This window comes from Brassica napus, chromosome C2 (assembly GCF_020379485.1).
Source record: "Brassica napus cultivar Da-Ae chromosome C2, Da-Ae, whole genome shotgun sequence".
Lineage (NCBI taxonomy): Eukaryota > Viridiplantae > Streptophyta > Magnoliopsida > Brassicales > Brassicaceae > Brassica > Brassica napus.
Window position 1 is genome coordinate 12,438,230 of NC_063445.1, and position 20,636 is coordinate 12,458,865.

At 44.3% G+C, this 20,636-nt stretch overlaps 1 protein-coding gene across 1 annotated transcript; it reads left to right on the plus strand.

Annotated features, from left to right (window-relative positions):
• The first annotated feature begins 17,658 nt into the window (after positions 1-17,658).
• LOC111201992 (protein bfr2-like) lies at positions 17,659-20,358 on the plus strand. The gene is made up of 2 exons (XM_048747502.1): positions 17,659-20,187; positions 20,269-20,358. The coding sequence occupies exon 1, from the start codon at positions 19,068-19,070 to the stop codon at positions 19,941-19,943; it is 876 nt and encodes a 291-aa protein (XP_048603459.1). The 5' UTR covers positions 17,659-19,067; the 3' UTR covers positions 19,944-20,187; positions 20,269-20,358.
• Positions 20,359-20,636: the final 278 nt, after the last annotated feature.

Consider the following 20,636-nt stretch of genomic DNA (forward strand, 5'->3'; position numbering starts at 1 on the left):
AGCGCATATAAAACAATTACTTTTTTGATTTAAGAAATATTCATACATTGAATAATTCAAGACTGGGTCATGCCTAATGCCAAATCGATCCAACAAAACACATAACGCAATACCGTTTACAAAAGGCATGAAATCTACTCCGGCTGTCCTAACGTCCAGCACCAAGCTATCCGATCATCCTTACCTAAAGCGACCTGCAAAAAAGACAATGGAGTTGGATGAGTAATCTAGTATTACTCAGTGAGCTGGCGGCCTCTATCCGCAAGCTAGACTCTAACCCAGACAACCCAAAATAACAATAATCTAGCCCTAGCATGCAATAAAATCTAAGGCTAAGCAAACCGTTACTAAGGTAGACTTGGCCTCCTGCCATAATCTAGCTTCAAGTAACGGGAACCTGCATTAAAACAAGTCAACAACCAATCCCTAGTTAACCATATATATGCTTGAGTTCAATACTCATGTAGTGTTAGACACTTAGACTATACAAGTATCATGAGCCGGTCGACCAACAATCAAACAAGAACATGATCGGCCAACCAATGATACCGCATAGCTTTAATATCCACCACCCTTCACAAGCAATCCTTCAAACACATACAGGCCAACGTCAGGCCTACACTAACCAAATACACACCAAGCCTAGTCTGGTACCTAAACCAGACTTAGGACTTAATGTCAGAACCTGCAAGCAAAGCAATCAACAACCACAACCACAACAATAATAAGATAATAACTACTAATGACTCGATCTTACTCGTAACACCGTATATCGGTGCTACATTAACTCGAGGGTTCCATAACCCTCTACGACACACTAACACAACACTCTAACCTGGGCCCTGGTGACTTTGTGTTCATCCTCTCTATCGGCAATATCCTATCTTCCTACCACAAAGGCCAGAAGAAGGAACTTTCAACCGACCGCGGCCCACAGTCCTTCGGGTCACCGCACCACAGCCCACAGTCCTTCAGGTCACTGCCACATTACACCGTCGTGTAATCACTCAGCCATAGGCCATGACCCCGTCTATCTGAGTCTTCCCGATCCAGCGAATAAGGGGTTTCCTTGAACCCGCTGAATACGAGGGCGAGGAAACACTAGTCCACCCTAAAACATGCCTAGCATGGGCGGGTTTCGCACCTGCTGTCGGCATAACACACACTCGACAAAATTATCCCTAGGAAAGACCTAAGGGACAAGACTCCAACCCAAAACTAAACAATATATAGGAGTGTACGACAATATCAACCAATACTCGTAGTCCAGCCTATATGGCATAGGATCCGTAGTATCAACATCACAACCAGGAGATCGGCCTATATGGCCAAGATCCCTAAACAGCAACATTATCACTAAACAACTCAACCAGTTAGTCACTCCCTTACCAAGAGATGACTAACCTCAATCAAAAAGATTAATTAAACGAGCAAGCATTTAATTAAATCTACTCAATCAATCTACTTAATCAAACCGTTACCCAGATAGTTCGGCCTCATGCTACGACACTATCTTTAAAGATAACGGGAACCTGCACTCAACTATATCAACACGCAAGAATATAAATCATGATGCATCCTAGTCCTAGTCAGGTTATTATCTCAGTCTTAATTCCATTTCATCTCAGCTAGCCCGTGCTAAACTGAGTCCGGTTTAATAAATAACCCCAAGGACTCTACCATGCAAGAATGTGAGCATTCTACTTTATATGAATACTCGATCTTCCCCAAGTTCCAAGTGGAACTCAAACAAAACCAACTCACAGTGTTCTAGGCGAGAAGCAGCTGGTTGATCGGAGAGGACATGGCCAAAACCCAAGGGACGACTTGACTGGGCTGGACTGAACTGATCTCGACTTGGACAGAACCTCGGCTTCACCATGAAGAAACTGACAGGCCTCGACAGACTGATCTGGACAGAACCTCCTTTAGCTCCTGGACAGTTCTTCGGACTTCTCGGCGAATTATCGAGCAGAACTTCGACTGATCTGAACCTGTAGAACTGAACTAACTCCGGACAGCATCTCCACTTGATCATCAAAGGAACTGAGTGGCCTGGACGAATTCAGTTGGACAGAACCGTCCCTAGGCGCTGACTCAAAATCAGTAGAGAACTGACCTCGAAAACTCTCTAAAACTCTCGAAATAGCTCGGAATCACTTGCTTTCTTTTTCTACTTCTCTCTCACGTTTTTAACTTGGTTTGGACAGGTGTGGATGTGAATAAATGAGCTGGGGTCGTGGGGTATTTATAGGAGACACCAGCCAATCAGCTTCAGGTTGGTGGCAGCCCGTGTGTCGCTTCGCATGGCTCCGGACGCATGCGCGGCGGCACCTCGTGGTCCACATGTCAGGCTGCATGTCCAGGACACATGCAGGACGCCACCACTCCTCCCACATGTCAGGATGCATGCCTGCAGTACATGAAAGAAGCCACACCAGTACACACATGTCGATCAGCATGCTTCGGTTGCATGCGCGGAGACACCTCGTGCTTGGTCGATCCACCTCGTGCTTCTACATGTCAGGCTGCATGTACTGCTTCCATGCACGGCGACACCTCGAGCTTCTGTAGACACTCAGCTGCTTAGATGGTAGTTATCACGTCCTGGCCATATACGTAGAGACACCTCGAGCTTCTTGGTCGGTTTACGCGACTTTTGACCCATCCGGCAAATTTCTGACTCGCGATCAATCCCGAATATTTTTCCGCTTCCGTTCTGATGCTCTAAATATTTTTAATAGACTCCAGATGAATTCTGATATCATGTAAAAAAATTTCCCGAGCCTCCGGCTTCCTCGAAGAATTCCATAATACCAAAATTAGGGTTTTCGCCCAATTTCGGGTTTTCCCGTCGTGCTTCGATCCCGTCGTGCTTGCTTCCCGTCCTGCTTAATTCCCGTCCTGCTTCCAACTTATTATGTCTCCAGAATAATATCTTACTGATACTAAGATTTTCCGAGAAAACTTCGTGATGAAGAAACGTCGGTCTTCAAAAACGTCGAGCTTCTAAACCGTCATGCTTCCAAAATTGTTATGCTTCCAAAACGTCCGTCTCATCAATCTAGGACATCTTCTAACTATGGCCGAGCAACTTATTCGACTCGTAGTTTACTCACGATCACTTCTTCGCCAACCTCGTACTTCAAAACTTCTCGATCGATCCTTATCACCCGCAACTCGACCACCACAATGATACTCGACCATTCTCTTTTTTTTTTTTTTTTTTAACGGGTTCCTACATTCTCCTCCCCTTAATAGAATTTGTCCTCGAATTCTTAGTTGCGCAATTGCTCATCTCCGCGACATTCTCCACTCATCTCCATAACCTCTTTACTCTGTCCACCACAGTTACTTAAGTGTTCTCCTCAAGGCCTCCACAATCGTCTTCAGTTGAATGATCACTGGATCATCTCTTGCTGTTGCTCTGCCATAACACTCTGGTTCCCCATGATACGAACTTGTCCAGATTCCTCAAATCCTTCTCGATCTTCCTTTTCCCAAATACTGATGAAGTCCTTTTCCAACGAAGTTTTGTTTCCTCCCATCTGTCCAATCCATACCACAGCCTAGTTCTTTGAATCTGTCTCTCCTCTTTCGCTTCGGGTTTGGGTTTGGCCTCAAACTCCCTCTACTTTAAGGTTTTCATCCCTTAAAGTTCCGACCAACAAACACATTTACTGGCTGCAACTCAAAAGAACACCTCACACGCAAGTTAGTAGACAACTATTCCCAATAGTCTACTAACAACAACCTAGCAATGCTAATCAAACAACCTAGCAATGCTAACCAGCAACCTAACAGTGCTAACCAGCAACCTAGCAATTCTAGATTCCACTATCTCAATCATAAATCCTTAAACAATAAATCTTATTGCTGGACGTGACCGGATTCCCTAATGCCTTTTGTGACTCTTTTTGACTCGATAAAATATTTGAAATCGATTAAATTATGAGTTCCGGAAGCATGGACGAAACCATGCTCTGATACCACCTCTGTAACACCCCCGAACTGTCCTAGGTATAGGTCAACCCACCGGCCAACAATCAAACAAGAACATGATCGACGGACGTCCCACACCAAGGGTTAGAGATGAAAGGCCAACCGGCCAGCCAACAATCAAACAAGAACATGACGGACCGTCCAACCCAACACCATGGTCCGGAAGCGCTACGTGACGGGTTAGGGACGATCTGGCCAGAGTCACAAAATTTACTCCACGACCTCGACCAGTTCGTCCACTAACACGTCCCGCTGCGTCAAGGCACAAGGCTTTGCAACATGTACCTAGAGTTAGCGTTTTTCGTTAGATTGAGGCCTAAGGCTTTTCAACCCGTACCACGACCTAACGTTGTGTTAGAACGGACTAGTCAAATATCAGAGTGCTCATGAAGCGCATATAAAACAATTACTTTTACTGATTTAAGAAATATTCATACATTGAATAATTCAAGACTGGGCCCGGCCTAATGCCAAATCGAGCCAACAAAACACATAACGCAATACCGTTTACAAAAGGCATGAAATCTACTCCGGCGGTCCTAACGTCCAGCACCAAGCTATCCGATCATCCTTACCTAAAGTGACATGCAAAAAGGACAACGAAGTTGGATGAGTAATCTAGTATTACTCAGTGAGCTGGCGGCCTCTACCCGCAACCTAGACTCTAACCCAGACAACCCAAAATAACAATCAATCTAGCCCTAGCATGCAATAAAAGCTAAGGCTAAGCAAACAGTTACTAAGTTAGACTTGGCCTCCTACCATAATCTAGCTTCAAGTAACGGGAACCTGCATTAAAACAAGTCAACAACCAATCCCTAGTTAACCATATATATGCTTGAGTTCAATACTCATGTAGTGTTAGACACTTAGACTATACAAATATCATGAGCCGGTCGACCAACAGTCAAACAAGAACATGATCGACCAACCAATGATACCGCATAGCTTTAATATCCACCACCCTTCACAAGCAATCCTTCAAACACATACAGGCCAACGTCAGGCCTACACTAACCAAATACACACCAAGCCTAGTCCGGTACCTAAACCAGACTTAGGACTTAATGTCAGAACCTGCAAACAAAGCAATCAAAAACCACAACCACAACAATAATAAGATAGTAACTACTAATGACTCGATCTTACTCGTAACACCGTATATCGGTGCTACATTAACTCGAGGGTTTCATAACCCTCTACGACACACTAACACAACACTCTAACCTGGGCCCTGGTGATTTTGTGTTCATCCTCTCTATCGGCAATATCCTATCTTCCTACCACAGAGGCCAGAAGAAGGAACTTTCAACCGACCGCGGCCCACAGTCCTTCGGGTCACCGCACGACAGCCCACAGTCCTTCGGGTCACTACCACATTACACCGTCGTGTAATCACTCAGCCATAGGCCATGACCCCGTCTATATGAGTCTTCCCGATCCAGAGAATAAGGGGTTTCCTTGAACCCGCTGAATACGAGGGTGAGGAAACACTAGTCCACCCCAAAACATGCCTAGCATGGGCGGGTTTCACACCTGCTGTCGGCATAGCACACACTCGACACAATTATCCCTAGGAAAGACCTAAGGGACAAGACTCCAACCCAAAACTAAACAATATATAGGAGTGTACGATAATATCAACCAATACTCGTAGTCCAGCCTACATAGCATAGGACCCGTAGTATCAACATCACAACCAGGAGATCGGCCTATATGGCCAAGATCCCTAAACAGCAACATTATCACTAAACAACTCAACCAGTTAGTCACTCCCTTACCAAGAGATGACTAACCTCAATCAAAAAGATTAATTAAACGAGCAAGCATTTAATTAAATCTACTCAATCAATCTACTCAATCAAACCGTTACCCAGATAGTTCGGCCTCATGCTACGACACTATCTTTAAAGATAACAGGAACCTGCACTCAACCATATCAACACGCAAGAATATAAATCATGATGCATCCTAGTCCTAGTCGGGTTATTATCTCAGTCTTAATTCCATTTCATCTTAGCTAGCCCGTGCTAAACTGAGTCCGGTTTAATAAATAACCCCAAGGACTCTACCATGCAAGAATGTGAGCATTCTACTTTATATGAATGCTCGATCTTCCCTAAGTTCCAAGTGGAACTCAAACAAAACCAACTCACAGTGTTCTAGGCGAGAAGCAGCTGGTTGATCGGAGAGGACATGGCCAAAACTCAAGGGACGACTTGACTGGACTGGACTGAACTGATCTCGACTTGGACAGAACCTCGGCTTCACCATGAAGAAACTTACAGGCCTCGATAGACTGATCTGGACAGAACCTCCTTTAGCTCCTGGAAAGTTCTTCGGACTTCCCGGCGGAGTATCGAGCAGAACTTCGACTGATCTGAACCCGTAGAACTGAACTAACTCCGGACAGCATCTCCACTTGATCATCAAAGGAACTGAGTGGCCTGGACGAATTCAGTTGGACAGAACCGTCCCTAGGCGCTGACTCAAAATCAGTAGAGAACTGACCTCGAAAACTCTCTAAAACTCTTGAAATAGCTCGGAATCACTTGCTTTCTTTTCCAACTTCTCTCTCACGTTTTTAACTTGGTTTGTACAGGTCTGGATGTGAAGAAATGATCTGGGGTCGTGGGGTATTTATAGGAGACACCAGCCAATCAGCTTCAGGTTGGTGGCAGCCCGTGTGTCGCTTCGCATGGCTCCGGACGCATGCGCGGCGGCACCTCGTGGTCCACGTGTCAGGCTGCATGTCCAGGACACATGCAGGACGCCACCACTCCTCCCACATGTCAGGATGCATGCCTGCAGTACATGCAAGAAGCCACACCAGTACACACATGTCGATCAGCATGCTTCGGTTGCATGCACGGAGACACCTCGTGCTTGGTCGATCCACCTCGTGCTTCTACATGTCAGGCTGCATGTACTGCTTCCGTGCACGGCGACACCTCGAGCTTCTGTAGACACTCAGCTGCTTAGATGGTAGTTATCACGTCCTGGCCATATACGTAGAGACACCTCGAGCTTCTTGGTCGGTTTACGCGATTTTTGACCCATCAGGCAAATTTCTGACTCGCGATCAATCCCGAATATTTTTTCGCTCCCGTTCTGATGCTCTAAATATTTTTAATAGACTCCAGATGAATTCTGATATCATGTAAAAATATTTCCCGAGCCTCCGGCTTCCTCGAAGAATTCCATTATACCGAAATTAGGGTTTTCGCCCAATTTTGGGTTTTCCCGTCGTGCTTCGATCCCGTCGTGCTTGCTTCCCGTCCTGCTTAATTCCCATCCTGCTTCCAACTTATTATGTCTCCAGAATAATATTTTACTGATACGAAGATTTCCCGAGAAAACTTCGTGATGAAGAATTGTCGGTCTTCAAAAACGTCGAGCTTCTAAACCGTCGTGCTTCCAAAATTGTTATGCTTCCAAAACGTCCGTCTCATCAATCTAGGACATCTTCTAACTATGGTCGAGCAACTTATTCGACTCATAGTTCACTCACGATCACTTCTTCGCCCACCTCGTACTTCAAAACTTCTCGATCGATCCTTATCACCCGCAACTCGACCACCACAATGATACTCGACCATTCTCTTTCTTTCTTTTTTTTTTAACGGGTTCCTACAGGCAGGGTCGACGTTTTTTGTCCGGGTTTTCCGGTTGAGTCATAGTGTTGATTTCAGAATCGTGCTGAGTTTTGATGTCCGAAGCGCTCGATGTGGCAGACGATGTCGAATCATCTTTCTTTGAAGTGTTTTCGGCCGAAGGCTGAGTTAACTTTGCGCGTTTGCGTGTTGCCATCGCGGTGGTCGTGATTTGTCTTAACTTATGCTCTGCGAGAAAGCAAAGCCGCGACTTTTTCTGACAACCCCAGATGGCTGCGATCCCGCTCTGTGTCAGAAATTTGACGCCGAGGTGATATGTAGACGGAACGGCTTTCATGGCGTTAAGCCATGGGGTTCCCATGATCACGTATTAGATGGCAGGATGATCGACCACCGCGAAATCGACGATTTTTGTGATTTCCTTGGCCATGACTGGTAGCTGGATCGATCCAAGAGTCATCGATACTTCGCCTGAAAAACCCGTTAGTGGTTTTTGCGTTGGGGGTAACTTCCCCGAGTTTGATGTTCATCCGTTTGAGAGTGTCACGGAAGATAACATTAACCGTGCTTCCCGTGTCGATGAGGACTCTCGCAACTTCCAGATCTCGTATGAAAAGATCTATGACGAGTGGATCGCAGTGAGGTAGATTGATTCCGCCGGCATCACTCTCGTGAAAGTTATCGAGTTGTTTTGACCATCTCGGGGAGGAGACCACGTAGGCCAGTTTGCACTTGATTTGGCCTTTCGCTGGTAAGCCTTGTTGGCCGAGACCGTGTCGTTGCAATACTGCGATCCTCCGATGATCATGTTGACTCTGTGACGACTGTTATCGTTTCCTTTGTCGTCCGGTCTTCTTCCGCGTTTATCCCCTGATTGGTTTCTTTGAGGGGAATTATCCGCGGGCGGATTCCTGTCCGTCTTTGGAGGGCGATCGGTCTCGAGGATGAGATCTTTTACGCTGGTTACTTCGGAGAGCTCTCCAGCTTGTAGCTTCGCGGCCAATCTCGCTCCCAGGACTTTGCAGTTAGTCGTGGAGTGCCCTCGGGTCTGGTGGAACTCGCAGAAGTTTTTTTTGTTGTATCATTGATTGCGAGACCACGTATTACCCGTGGTTCGGCCTTGATTAGAATTGATCGCGTAGTTATGCGCCCCCTGGAATTCTTCCCCCTTGTGATGGATGTACTTGCCATTACGAGAGCTTTTCTTTTGGTCTACATTCTTCAAGGGCGGCTTTGTCGGTCTATGCTTTTGCGACAAAACTTTTGTTTCCTCTTCGATTAAGATGTAGTCTGTTGCCTTGTGGAGGGCTATCCACTTTCTGAATTTTGACTTGTACCAGAGCGTTTTTCTGAGCGCGTCAATGGCCACCTTGTCGCTTATCCGGCTAACCCTTGACATAACCAGCTTGAAACGGCTTATGAACTCGCGGAGGGCTTCGTCTTCCCCCTGGTACATGCTCTAGAGGTCGACATCGGATGTTTCTCTACCTATGAACATAGAGTATTGTTTAAGAAATTTCGATCCGAGCTGGCGTAAACTTCCGATGGAGTTTCTCCTGAGGCGTGCGAACAATTCGAGAGCTGCTCCTTCCATGTTTTCGACGAACAGACGGCAGTAGCCGGCGTCTTTTTCGCCATCCTTCAGTCTGGCCCTTCCCATCGTGATGTGGAAAGCCTGAAGATGAGCTTTAGGATCAGATACCCTCGTATCAGAGATGCGAGCGGTGAAAGGCGTTTTCCGAGCTACCTCGAGTAGTCTATCGATCTCTGGGGCAGCACTGGTAGCGTGATGGATCTGGGATTTCACGGCCCTTACTTCCGCAGCAGTTTAGGTTATGTAATCGCGCAGGTCGCGTATGTCTGATTTATCGTGCAGGTCATATCGACCTTCTGGGAGTGTTCGGTCGCTACGTAGCGACCGAGCCATGTGCGTGCTCGGTCGCTTCGTAGCGACCGAGCTTGGCTCGAACTCGGTCGCAACATAGCGACCGAGCCGTGGGCGTGCTCGGTCGCTAAGTAGCGAACGGGCTTGGCTCGAGCTCGGTCGCTACGTAGCGACCGAGCCGTGTACGTGCTTGGTCGCTACGTAGCGACCGAGCTTGGCTTGTGCATGGTCCGATTTTCCATACTTGAGCTTGTCTGTGGCTGCTCTGGATAATCGATATTTTGTTCGATCGAGATTAGAATAAGATTTTACCGCGAGCCTCTTTGTAAAGGTTCTTTTTACGAAGAATAACTTTCGTAAAAAATGTTTTCGACGATTTTTACGGAGATTTGGATATCAACTTCGTCGTATCCGTTTTTGACCCTAACAATGACTCGCGAACCGACCAGGTATTGACAGAATTTTCTGAATGCATAAACCACGGCTTGCAGTTCTTTTTCTGTTATTGCGTAATTTCTTTGTGCTTCGTCGAGAGTTCGACTGGCATAATAAACTGCATGCAGCTTTTTGTCTTTCCTCTGGCCTAGAACTACTCCTACAGCGAAATCGCTCGCATCGCACATGATTTCGGAAGGAAGATTCCAGTCTGGTGCTTGTACGATGGGGGCAGTTATCAAGGCTTTCTTTATTACTTCGAAATATTTTACGCATTCTGGTGAGAAGTCGAATTTAACTTCTTTACAGAGGAGGGAAGTGAGGGGTCTAGCGATTTTGCTAAAATCTTGTATGAATCTCCAGTAAAATCCGGCATGCCCGAGAAATATTCTCACATCTTTTACGTTAGTGGGAGCCGGCAGGCCAGTCATTACCTCAATTTTCGCTCGATCTACCTCTATACCAGCAGCAGACACTTTGTGTCCTAGGACGATTCCATCGTTAACCATAAAGTAGCATTTTTCCCAATTCAGAACGAGATTCTTTTCTTCGCATCTTGCCAAAACTTTACATAGGTTATCGAGACAGTTTTTGAAACTGGATCCATATACTGAGAAATCGTCCATGAAGACTTCGATGAAGTCTTCTATCATATCAGTAAAGATCGACATCATGCATCGTTAGAAAGTGGCAGGAGCATTAAGGGCATGTATGCGAATGTTCCGTAAGGGCATGTAAAGGTTGTCCTTTCTTGATCTTCAGGATGTATAGGGATTTGAAAAAATCCAGAGTATCCGTCAAGAAAACAATAGTATTGGTGATTTGCCAATCTTTCCAACATTTGATCAATGAAAGGTAAAGGGAAGTGATCTTTTCTTGTAGCAGCGTTTAGCTTTCTATAATCGATACACATTCGATGTCCAGTCACGGTTCGGGTGGGAATGAGTTCGTCTCTGTCATTCTTCACCACAGTGATTCCACCCTTTTTTGGTACAACATGCACGGGGCTAACCCAATTGCTATCCGAAATCGGATAAATGACTTCGGCATCTAGAAGTTTGATTATTTCCTTTTTAACAACTTCCTTCAAGTTCGGATTTAGTCGCCTTTGGTGTTCAATTGACGATTTCGAACCGTCTTCTAGGTGAATCCGGTGCATGCACAGATCTGGAGAAATGCCAGGAATGTCTTTGAGTGAGTACCCGATGGACTTCATGTACTTGCGTAATTTATTTAATAACAGTGCAAGTTCTCCGTTTGTGAGGTTGGCGTTCACGATTACTGGATATGAATCTTTATAGAGAAAGGCATATTTGAGTCCAGCTGGCAGCTGTTTTAACTCAATCTTTGGTGCTTTTTCGGGATCCCATTCCTTCGAGAAGGTTGGTTGTCGATCGACAGATTTTAGTAAGTATCGATCGACGTTGATTTCTGAAGCGTCATCCTCTATGTCGTCAACGTTTGCTGTTTCCATGCTTGCGGCCATTAATCGTGTATATTCTTCAGCTCTACTATCGATACTGAAAGATTCCTCTTCACCAGTTGTGAGTAGTTTCTCCAAAGGATCGTCTGAGCATGAGTTTATAAAAGATCCTTCGGCCAATTCACTGATGTCGTCCACGTAGGATGTCTGTTTATCGATCAAGGGTCGTCTCATAAGGTTGTCCATGTCGAAAGTCATTGGAATGTTTCCAATGTTCAGATATATCCTACCCTCCTTGACATCGATTATCGCACCAGCAGTGGCTAGAAATGGCCTACCCAAAATAACTGGGTCCTTTGGTTCATTTTGGTATCTCAGTACTACGAAATCTGTTGGGACGTGACAGCCGTTAATCCTTATTGGCACGTTGTCAAGCACTCCCTCAGGTAGTCTAACGGATCTATCGGCCAGAACCAAAGTTATTTTGGTTGGTTTGAACTTGTCGTATCCTAGGGATATTACGACAGAATGTGGCATGAGGTTCACGCTGGAACCTAGGCCACAAGGGGATCGAGGAAATTTTTTGTTCCGTATAATGCAATCCAAAACAAAACTGCCCGTATCATGCCTCTTGATCGGGATCTCGCCTTGGATTATTGCACTAATTTCCTCAGAAACCATCATGACGCTGCGCTCAGTGGCTGGAAAGATGTTGGATACCATATCTTTTACGTATTTTTTTATCGAAGGTGATACTTTTTGATACCACTCATATTACCCTAAGGAGTGAATTACTCTCTCAAATAAGAGGTTCAGTTGCAGTACTTAGGGATTGAATTCACAAGGAGCTAGGGAACCTATTAAATCTAGTCAAATTATTAATTCTAAGTGTTTGTTGTTTTATGGTTTAAAAGTAAATAGCAATCCTAATTGAGCAAGTCTATTGCTCGACTAACAAGATGATTGGGGGTGTAACTTATTGGAAGATATTAGATGCAGGGTTTCTATTCAGGTGTTGGAGATTATAATCCTATAGATGCCTAACAGTTGCATGCATGATATATTAAAGCTCAACTCCTTAATCACAGTCATCAGCGATGGCAATGTTTCACTGGTTAACTAACTAGATCTTGGATCTCAGCTGTCGTCTTTTGATCACAAGAAAGTGTCGATCGATGATCCTATAGGGATATCGATCGATACACCTTTCGCAATATCGATCGATTGTCAGAAGACAATATCGATCGATGCTTCTAGCTAAGCCCTAGGCGCAGGTTGATAATCCTCACTAGTCTCCTAGATCAGCGGTTAGCATCTCTCTAGCAGTCGTAGCATGACTGATTAGATTCAGGACAGGATGGTCAAGGATGCTTGACTCATGCTAATTCCTAGGTTCATGTTCTAGTTAGCAAGGCTAAAACAAGCATTAATGAACAATCAATCAATGAATATCACAATGAACAATCAATCAATGAATATCACAACTTAGCAAATCTATAGTTGAGGCTAATCCCTCTAACCTATTTGAACCCTGAATCTAACAAGTGAACTACTCAGACATAGCTAAGCAATTCATGACACAAAATATAGATAAAAACTGCATAGAATAGAATAGATGAATCAATGGAGTTCCAATCACAAATCTCTCTATGATTTTCTCTCCTAAAACTCTCTGCTGAAAATAAGAATACAATGTTGGCCAAAAGCTCTCTTGCTTCCTAACACTTAGGCAAGTATATAACTATTAGGTTAAAAACTCGTCAGGGGTAATCTTATAATTTGGTGAAGCTTTGGGTTCAAAGTCGGCTGGAACCAAGTCGCGCATCTCGCGTCTCGACATCGATCGATGGTACAAGATGTACATCGATCGATCATAATCTTCAGTCGTCGAGGCTTCTCTTCTGTATCGATCGACGGCACTGGATGTGCATCGAACGATTGCTTCTTCTTCGTATCGACCTCCAATGGTCAGCTCAGATGAAATCTCTTTTAAGCTCCTAAATGCTCCATAATCATCTGTTTACTCCAAGATACTCCTGAACCTGAAAACATACCTAATAGGATAGAATATATAATATATAGATAGTAAAACCCTTATATACCATGGATGAAAATGGGTCAAATCCATGGTATATCAACTCTCCCAGACTTACCCTTTTGCTTGTCCTCAAGCAAAACAAACAGGCAGTCTCTCTGAAAGAGGTTTGAAAACAGCAGGGACTTATAGATTTAAAACACAGAAATCATCATCTCTACAATTTCGCAAACCACATCTAAAAAGTCCTAATCACAAAAGCATATTATGCATTATCCTAGCTTAGCAACCAAATTCAACTAGTCTACAACTCAGAAAATCCTGTCTGACAATCCCCTCTACTATCCTTATTTCTTAGCATAAATATAAAAGTGAATGCTTTACCTTGGGAATATCGATCACAGGATACAAGGATTTTCAGACAAGTATCTGGAACTGCAGGTAAAAGTTAGTTCCTAAATTCTCTCTCTCTAATTTCTCTCTTGAGTCAAACTCTGCTTATATTGCAAGATCAGTGACCAAGATTGGACAAGCTTCCATGAATCAAGACTTAATGGTGGTTGCCACCAAACCCTGTTCACTTCTTTTTGACCTATATCCAAGAATTCTTTGTGAAGCGAGCCTTGAAGATTGCTGTCTCCAAGTCCCGTTCGAATTCTTTTATTGGAATCTTTATGAATCAAGCCTTAATGGTTTTAGCCACCAAGTCCTGTTCAGATTCCTCCTAACTAAATCCTAAGTCCTAATTAAGTAATAAATTTCAGATATATATATATATATTTTTTTTAACTAACTAACTACTCTAGGGTCGAAATAGAGAGAGGAAATGTGATAAATTAATCTACACAAGGCGTTACCTTCCAGACTTGTCTGAAGAATTCGATCCCATGTATACCAAGCCCCAAGACAAGCGATTATGTCAGGTTTAGTATTGGAGGTAAGCTTTGGTTCCTTCAAACAATCAAGGCAAGTGTGTGTAGTTGACAGGTTGATCCACTTTAGCATCTTTAGTACTATCTGCAATCAGTAAATCTAGAATGGTGCTAAAGAGTGGTTAGACATTCAAGTATAAATCAATAATAAGATCATAGTCCCTTTCACATAGCTAAGCATAATTTATTAGAAATATTTTTATAAGAATCAAAATAAACTATATCAGTAAACCTCCCCACAGACTTAAATTACAATGTCCCAGTGTAACAACGTCGGAGTTATGGTGGAAACTAAATTATAAGTACTTAATGTAACAAGTTAGGAAGATAAACCTGACCGGAGTGGGAATCGATCGATGTGCATCGGTATGCATCGATCGTCGTATGTGATTGTAGGTCGATCGATGTCGACGCCTCGTCCACGTTCGATATGGTGATCATCCTACTTGGGTCTTGCAATAAATCTGAAAGAATGAAAACGAAAGTAAATACTAGTAACTAAGAAAACTGTAGGGGTCAAAAACGGTTACGATAAATTTAACATTCAAAACGTCCGAGGAAGAAAATAAGAATTTCTCCGAAGAGTACTTTTCGAAATAGATTCTTCCTTACGAAAAAGCTTTACGGAAGAAAGAATCGAGATGTCCGACGAAAGCTCGAAACAGGTCGTTAGGCAGCAACCGAATGTCCGTCCCGCTCGGTCGCTACGTAGCGACCGAGCAATCATCCCGCTCGGTCGCTACGTAGCGACCGAGCTCAAGCCAAGGCTCGGTCGCTACGTAGCGACCGAGCGATCGTCCGGCTCGGTCGCTACGTAGCGACCGAGCGCTCGTCCCGCTCGGTCGCTATGTAGCGACCGAGCTCGAGCCAAAGCTCGGTCGCTACGTAGCGACCGAGCGATTGTCCCGCTCGGTCGCTACGTAGCGACCGAGCTCGGCCAAGCTCGGACTCTACGTAGCGACCGAGCGCTCGTCCCGCACGGTCGCTACGTAGCGACTGAGCGATCGTCCCACTCGGTCGCTACGTAGCGACCGAGCTCAAGCCAAAGCTCGGTCGCTACGTAGCGACCGAGCACTCGTCCCGCTCGGTCGCTACGTAGCGACCGAGCGATCGTCCCTCTCGGTCGCTACGTAGCGACCGAGCGTTCGTCCCGCTTGGTCGCTACGTAGCAACCGGGCTCGAGCCGAAGTTCAGTCGCTGTGTAGCGATTGAACCTTTCCGAACATCGATACGACATCAATCCATGCATTCTCGTCAAACCTTCGAATGCTATCTCCCGAAGACCGTAGCAAGCTCAGTCCATGTTTTCCGCTATTCAAATTCATCGATCAAACTTCGTGGATTAGAAACCGCGGAAAGTTCGTTCTCTATCAAAAAGAATTCGTAGTAAACGTGTCGAGTCGGAAGACGGCCCAAAGGGATCTAAAACACGACTCGAGGCCCATCCTACGATTTCTTAACCAAAAGCCCTTAAACCGCAGCACTGTTTACGCTTGGTCCATAAGGAAGGATAAATGTCAAGTTTCCGCGGATAAATACGGAAGTTTTGAAGATAATTGGAAGATCGGGAAAAATGGAATATCTCCATTTTTATGCTATGACGGCTTAAGGGCAGAAGAGTAAAAGCGTTAACCGACCTTGGAGCTAGTATATAAGGAGTCCTAGGCGAGGAGCATGGCAAGAGCACTTTTCAGAGCAAACTTAGCACTTAGAGCAATTTAGTTAATCTTCCGTTTTTGTTATTTCGAGCTGCGACTCAATTAGGTTTAGCCGTCTTAGGGTTGCTAGAACTAGGAATCTCGCAGCTCTCGAGCCCAGGCTTATACCTTGTTGTAAACGCTCATACGCAGATTCGGAATAAGATCTACTTTGCTCTCTTTTTCGATTTCTTATTCTTATCGTTGTTATTCTCGTGTTCTGATTGCTTGACGTGTGGTAATTAGCAGATATCTGGGTCCTCTGGGAAATTAGGGTTTTCCTAGTTTCCTTATTTAAACGGAAATCACCAGTGTGAATTTCGGTTCCCACAGTTTGGCGCTAGAAGGAGGGGGGATACGGATCAATCTAACCCGCAGAAGCCACTCAACGATCAGAAACGATATGCAAGACTCGACGTGCGCGAATGTCATCTCATTCAAGGGGGGGAGCAATGGTCGATCGGGCCAAACCTCGAAACGACCTCCTTGTCATCGAGTTGACGATTCGAGATATCGATGTCGCTAGGGTGCTTATCTACACCGGTAGTTCGGCCGATATCATCTTCAAAGAAACACTCGAAAAAATGGGGATCAATCAATCCGAAGTCACAAAATACCCAAGCCCACTGCTGGGACTTTCGGGGGAAATAACCATGGCCTACGGATCGATTAATATCGCTGTCAAAGCCGGAACCGTGACGAACGTCACAGAGTTTCTAGTCGTTGACCATCCCGCATCTTACAACGTTATCATGGGGACGCCATGGCTAAACGCCATGCGCGCAATCCTGTCAATGTACCATCTTTGCCTCAAGTTCCCGACCCCAAACGGAATCGAGGTAATATGGGGAAATCCGAGAGTCTCACAGGTTTGCTTCGCCGCGGAACTGAAACGAAAAAGACCAATCCTCGAGATCACTCCTAGAAAAGTGGAGAAAAAGACCTCCAGCAAAGATACACGAGGTCAAGATTCAGCGGAACTCTTCTGGCAATCTCGCAGCATCGCAGCCCTAGATGAAAATCGCGAGCCAACATGCGAACCCGTGGTGACGATCTGTCTCGACGAAGCCTTCCCGGAACGCTGCATCGAGATTGGAGCCAGTCTCCGCGAGCCCTTAAGAACAGAACTCATAGCCTGTCTTAAAAAGAACCTCAATACATTCGCATGGGCTGCGGAAGATATGCCGGGGATCGACATTAACATAACATGTCACGAGTTGAATATCGACCCAACATTCAAATCCATCAAGCAGAAAAGGCGAAAGCTAGGACCCGAACGTGCTGCCGCAGTAAACGATGAGATCGAAAAATTGCTTAAAGTTGGGTCGATAACAGAAGTAAGATACCCAGACTGGCTCGCCAACCCTGTAGTAGTCATAAAGAAAAACGGGAAGTGGCGAGTTTGCGTGGATTTTACCGACCTAAACAAAGCATGTCCAAAGGATAGCTTCCCTCTACCACATAATGATCGATTGGTAGAGGCAACAGCGGGCAACGAACTTTTATCCTTCATGGATGCCTTCTCAGGTTATAATCAAATTAGGATGAATCCCAACGATCGCGAGAAGACTGCATTCATTACCGATCGCGGAACTTATTGCTATAAGGTAATGCCCTTCGGCCTCAAAAACGCCGGTGCAACTTACCAACGACTCGTAAACCGAATGTTCTCCAAACAACTCGGAAAAACGATGGAGGTTTATATCGACGACATGCTCGTCAAATCCCTCAAAGCAAAAGATCACGTGTCACATCTCGAAGAGTGTTTTGCGCAATTAAATTCCCATAACATGAAGCTCAACCCGACAAAATGTAGATTCGCCGTGGCATCAGGGGAATTCCTCGGCTACTTGGTCACATACCGCGGTATCGAAGCGAATCCAAAACAGATCAACGCACTAATCGAGATGGCTTCACCAAAGAATAAGCGGGAAGTCCATTTATTTCACGATCAACAGATAAGTGCCTGCCCTTCTACGACGTCCTGCGAGGAAATAAAAAATTCGAATGGTCGGAGGAGTGCGAAAATGCCTTCCAACAGTTGAAGCGCTATTTAGCTACCCCTCCAGTCCTCGCAAAACCCGTGGAAGGGGAACCTTTATTCTTGTACATCGCTGTGTCGGCAACGGCCGTAAGCGGAGTCCTGATCAGGGAAGAACGCGGGGAGCAGAAACTTATTTTCTACATAAGCAAAACCTTGCTGGATGCCGAATCTAGGTATCCTTTGATGGAAAAATTGGCATGCGCGGTCGTAACATCGGCCCGAAAACTAAGACCATATTTCCAATCCCACACGATTGTCATCCTCACGACTTTTCCCTTACTGACAATTTTGCATAGCCCAAGTCAATCAGGCCGATTGGCTAAGTGGGCACTACAGGAAATGTGGGTATTAATAGCGTCGTAGCATAGCGTTTTTTGCTTCTCTGCTATTGTATATAAACACGGGCCTTTATAATAGCGTTTTTGAAATGTATAAGCTATCTTTGTAGTCGCGGGAAAATAAAATAATTCAGCCGCGTTAATTTGGTAAGTGGAGGCGCCTTACCATTGTAAATCAAAAACTAAATGCTATCGTATATGAAAATTTATATTAAAAATAACTTAAGTATTAATCGAAACCGAGACTTCATTCTCTTCACTTCACTCTCTTCACATTCCTCAAAATCAAAACCGACTCATCGAAGTTCTTCAGAGTTCTCTCGAGTCGAAGCTTCAATTGGTATGAGTTTCGATTTGATTCTGAGTTTAGAATAGAGACTGGTTCTCTCGAGTCGAATCTCTTTGATTTTGGGTTTCTCTTTGATTCAAATCTCTTTTCACATGCATGTCCGCGTTAACACATGATTCGATTTTGATTGTGGGTTTCGATTAGGTTTCGATTAGGTTTTGAATATGATTGTGGGTTTCAATTAGGTTTTGAATATGATTGTGGGTTTCAGTTTGATTTTGAATATGATTGAAGGTTTCGATTTGATTTTGGGTTTAGATTTTTTTGATCGAATGGCTTGATTTGATTTTGGATTTGTTTATCAGTTTCAGAAATGGCAAAGACAAGAGGACAAGTTGGTTCTCGTCGGAGTAAACGTAATCAAGGCTTGGAGGTAGTAGATCAAGAGGACAAGGCACCGCAACTAAAAGTGAAGAAAAGAACAGCAAAGAAAACGGCTTCCCCTAAAAAGAATTTAGTTTTAACGCCAACGAGAAGAAGTAGTAGAATCAAGAAAGTGGCTGCTGAAGATGATTACATAGAAGATGTAACACCTCCTAAGGATGATGAGGTAGAAGATGTTACACCTCCTAAGGATGATGAAGTACAAGATGTAACACCTGCTCATGATGATGAAGTAGAAGATGATCAGGCTGAGAAGTCAATGTCTGAAGAAGATAAAGACGATGAAGAGGATGTCAATGGGAAAGAGGATGAAGAAGATGGCGATGTCAATGGGAAAGAGAATGAAGAAGATGGAGATCTCAATGGGAAAGAGAATGAAGAAGAACCGGCCAATATGGAAGATGATGGAGTTCTTAATGAGAAAGGGAACGAAGAGGAAGCTTGCGAAGAAGAAGCTCACGATATGGAAGAAGATGGCACTGCGCAAGATGATGAGATTCCTAGTACTGAAGGAGTTGAGCTAGCAGGGGAGGAAGTTTCAAAAAAAAATAAAAGAGGACCTACAAAGTTGCGTAGAGTGGCTGAAAATCCCAATGATAAGATTATGGTCACATTCAATGACATTGGTGAGCATGTTGGACCTGGTTCAGTAACCCTATCGTCGTTTCTTGGTCCTCTTGTGAGGGAACATGTTCCGGTTACACTTGACGATTGGAGAAAACTTGATGCAGCGACTAAAGCAACAATGTTGGAAGAAATTCAGGTTTGTATATATATTAGTATGTTTTGTTTAACCGCAAGATGAAATTATAAACATGTTTAACTTGATTATTGTGATGCAGGGGAGGTTTAACTTGCAAGAAGAGTAGCAGAAAGCTGTTATTTTCAAGCAGCTGGGAAATGTGTGGAGGGCTGGGAAGTCAAGGCTTGTGTCACAAGTACGTGTGGCGAAGACTGCAGCTGAGAGAATAGCTTTAAAACCGAGCAACATCCCATCCCTTCAACTGTGGAACACTTGGGTTAAGAGTAAGACTACCAAATCTTTCACAGTGAGTTATCTACAACTAAGTAAGTTTCATCCTTAAAGGTCATGTCTGATGGATATAATCAATGTCATATTTATATTGTAGGAAACGAGTAACAAGTACAGAGCGATGAGAAGAAATCAGATTCCTCACACCACCAGCCGCAAAGGAATGCTTCGTTTAGCTGATGATATGGTAAAAGAGTAGTCTAACATCTACATATTGTAGATCAGCTTGTTAGATTAAAATGGTAGTGAGATATGTTTGTTTTCATATAGAAAAAAAAGAGTAAAGACCCAAGTAAGGTGAGTAGATCCAAGGTTTGGATTGCGGGACACACTCATGCTGATGGCAGACCTGTGAAGCCCCAGTTTGCTGAGACTATTGTAAGCATTATGGAAGTTGTATATTGTGTATAGTTAATAGACTATGGCAATGAATGATTTTGTGTTTAAATGATTGTATCAGGAACA

What these genes read in the sequence shown, in the direction of transcription:
- LOC111201992 (XM_048747502.1), top strand. Translation starts at nt 19,068, where the DNA reads ATGGCAAAGACAAGAGGACAAGTTGGTTCTCGTCGGAGTAAACGTAAT.